Source organism: Saccostrea cucullata, unplaced genomic scaffold (genome assembly GCF_032062105.1).
Source record: "Saccostrea cucullata isolate Sc308-1 unplaced genomic scaffold, CSIRO_AGI_Scuc_v1 ctg14114, whole genome shotgun sequence".
NCBI classification, from domain to species: Eukaryota; Metazoa; Mollusca; class Bivalvia; order Ostreida; family Ostreidae; genus Saccostrea; species Saccostrea cuccullata.
Genome location: NW_026919494.1, coordinates 4181 through 7500, shown reverse-complemented (window position 1 = coordinate 7500; position 3320 = coordinate 4181). Strand labels below are relative to the sequence as shown.

The 3320-nt window shown below is 38.3% G+C and overlaps 1 protein-coding gene across 1 annotated transcript in view; it reads right to left on the bottom strand.

The window, feature by feature from the left end:
* The window catches only part of LOC134232721 (sarcoplasmic calcium-binding protein-like), a 1512-nt gene extending 299 nt beyond the window's left edge, over positions 1 to 1213 (bottom strand). The window contains exons 1-2 of the mRNA XM_062714708.1: positions 1048 to 1213; positions 1 to 664 (exon numbers count right to left, since the gene is read on the bottom strand). The exon at positions 1 to 664 is cut by the window's left edge and continues 299 nt beyond it. Of these exons, the coding sequence (XP_062570692.1) occupies positions 375 to 664; positions 1048 to 1102 (345 nt within the window). The 5' untranslated portion in view covers positions 1103 to 1213 and the 3' untranslated portion in view covers positions 1 to 374. The remainder of the gene's footprint in view (positions 665 to 1047) is intronic.
* Between the last annotated feature and the right edge of the window lie 2107 nt (positions 1214 to 3320).

The window sequence follows — 3320 nt, the reverse complement described above, 5'->3', positions numbered from 1 at the left end:
ACTTTAGGCTTTGACGCGACATGATTTTATATCAAGGTGACACTATCTAATGTTTATGACAAAGAGAATAATATTCTGCAATATGTTTTAAGCTCTGCAACATCCATTTGGACTTTTATGTTTCAAAACATTATATACCTCATCCCCCTGATTACCATGTGAAAGAAAAATCTGAAAATCTCCTAATAGAAAAGCCATAGTTAATGGTATAGGTATATTCTTGACAAACACTTCTCTGCTATGACGATCATCGATAGAAGCAAGAATGGTCCAGAACTTGACAAAGTCTTCTTCTCCCATTATAACATTTTTCTTACGATAATCGTCTGCGGAGAAAAAATTGAAAAATCCTGTCACGATTGGCTTGACTTTGTTTAATCTATCACAAGGGGTGGCTGCTCCAAAGGTCCCATCCAAGAAACCAATGTAGTCATTGACTGATATACCCCGGTATCCTTTCCAGGACCGTTTTTGAAAATGTTTTCGTTCCACCATTTCTTTTTATTTTCATCAGATAAAGCAGTTTTTCGGACACCGATAATTTTTCGAAGTTGTTCCAGCTTGGCGTTAGTATTTTTCATGTCATCAGGGCTGATGACGCCATCTTGGTCTGCATCGAGAAGCCTGGCCCATTGACGCCATTTTCGTCTCAGGAACCACTTTCCTGTGTGATGGAGTAATAAAGATGAAACATTTGCCGACGTCTATCTTTTAAGCTTTATTACAAATTGCAATTTTGAAATATTTATTTCTCGATGACCAATAAATAGTTTCTGGAAAGGAGGTAAAAAGGCAGACCCAATATAAATTCTCTAACTGCAAATTCTTTACAGAATACATTTGTCTGTTTTTGTAATGCTATAAATGTTACAGTTTACTTATGAATTTCTAAATTCAAAATTTTAAAGCAAAGAACAACCTTGAACAAAAAATGTGTTTTATTTTTAAAAAATTCAGCTCAATCACTGAATGTTGATGGCAATGATAAAAATTAATACTATGAGGAGAAGTTTAATGTATTATGAAACTGAGAAATTCAATGCTTACTTTCTAGTCCAGGCAAAACAATTACGGCGATGAGAATGTATGCAGCATATGGCATTAACACGGCCAGTTCCCCTATCTTGGAGTTATAATTAAAAACTGTAGAAGTCCTGATCACAATTTATTGTATATTTATTGTCCGTAGTGTTTGTCTTGTCATAATAGAGGAATAATTTTTGTGGCTCCTGTAAATAAATAATTGAGAGGAAGTTTCAATAGATACGGTGTCTATTTCTGTGATGTTTCTGTGTCTGAATTCTAATATAAATTTTAATATTTATTCTTGAAATTTAAATTTTTTTAGAAATTTATTTTTCTTTAAACCTTCCAAAGTTATCTGAAATCAATTTAACAAGAGGCCCAGGGGCCACAGCGCTCACCTGAGCACATCAGGCTTGAATTTATCCCCCCCTCCAGGCGTTCATCATTTGAACAAATTAAAATCTACACTACCTGAGGATGATTCAATATAAATTTCACTAATCATAGCTTTGAAGTACTTGAAAAGAAGATTTTAAAAAGTTTCCCTATATATCCCTATGTAAAACTTGGGTCGGCTATTTTTGGCCCCACCCTAGCCCCAGGCGTTCATCATTTGAACAAACTTGAATCTACACTACCTGAGGATGCTTCCACATGAGTTTCATCTTTCCTGGCCCAGTGGTTCTCGATAAGAAGATTGTTAAAGATTTTTCTAATATATTCCTATGTAAAACAAGGGTCGGCCATTTTTGGCCCCATCCTTGCCCCGGGGGTCATGATTTGAACAAACTTGAATCTACACTACCTGAGGATGATTCCACATGAGTTTCATCTTTCCTGGCCCAGTGGTTCTCGAGAAGAAGATTTTTAAAGATTTTTCTAATATATTCCTATGTAAAACAAGGGTCGGCCATTTTGGCCCCACCCTTGCCCCGGGGGTCATGATTTGAACAAACTTGAATCTACACTACCTGAGGATGATTCCACATGAGTTTCATCTTTCCTGGCCCAGTGGTTCTGGAGAAGAAGATTTTTAAAGATTTTTCCTATATATTCCTATGTAAAACTTGGGTCGGCCATTTTGGCCCCACCCTTGCCCCAGGGGTCATGATTTGAACAAACTTGAATCTACACTACCTGAGGATGATTCCACATGAGTTTCATCTTTCCTGGCCCAGTGGTTCTGGAGAAGAAGATTTTTAAAGATTTTTTTAATATATTCCTATGTAAAACAAGGGTCGGCCATTTTGGCCCCACCCTTGCCCCGGGGGTCATGATATGAACAAACTTGAATCTACACTACCTGAGGATGCTTCCACATGAGTTTCATCTTTCCTGGCCCAATGGTTCTTGAGAAGAAGATTTTTTAAAACTGCCATTAATTTTTCTCTAATTCATGATTATCTCCCCTTGGAAAAGGGCGTGGCACTTCACTTGAACAAACTTGAATCCCCTTCACCCACGGATACTTTGTGGCAAGTTTGGTTGAAATTGGCCCAGTGGTTCTTGAGAAGATGAAAATGTGAAAAGTTTACGACAACGTCGATGACGACGACTACAACGCCGACGACGACAGACAACGGACAAATTTTGATCAGAAAAAGCTCAGGTGAGCTAAAAACAATGATATTTCAATAAATACTTAAAAACACCTCGAACAAGCCAGGCGCGTAGCATCGTTTGAAAGTGGGGAGGGGGGGGGGGGGGGCAGCCAGAGAATTTTTTTTTACTTACCTGAAAAAGTTGACAGCAAAAAAAAAAGGAAAAAGTTGCCCAAAACCGTAAATCCTATTTGGTTGGGGGGAGGGGGGGTATTGGTAAACTTTTTTTCAGTGTCAACTACTTTCAGTAACATTCTAATACTACATTTTCGGTACATCACTCAAAGTGGGTGGGTGGGGGGGGGGGGGGGCAACCAGCCCCCCCCCCCCCCTGTTGCTACGCCCCTGCAAGCCCCTGTGCACCAAGATGCAATTTTTTAACTTCATTAAGAGGGAAAAATGTGAAATCATGCTGGTTTGAACATCTAAAACATGCTACGCTAAAGTATACAGTGTTATGTAAAGAGATTGTATCTTACTTGATGTAAGTCTACATGATAATTTTTATTGTGAAATGTACCGGGGAGAGTAAGGGCAGAGGCCCCTTCAGGTGTCACAACTTTCAAAGCAGAGGAATCTCGGTTCACATGCTCAAGCCAATAAAATGGAGAGAAAAAAGTAAACATACATTTACTTAGCATTTGTAATAGCAATATTTAACTCTTGTCTTCATTATGTTTTATATCTTGGCCT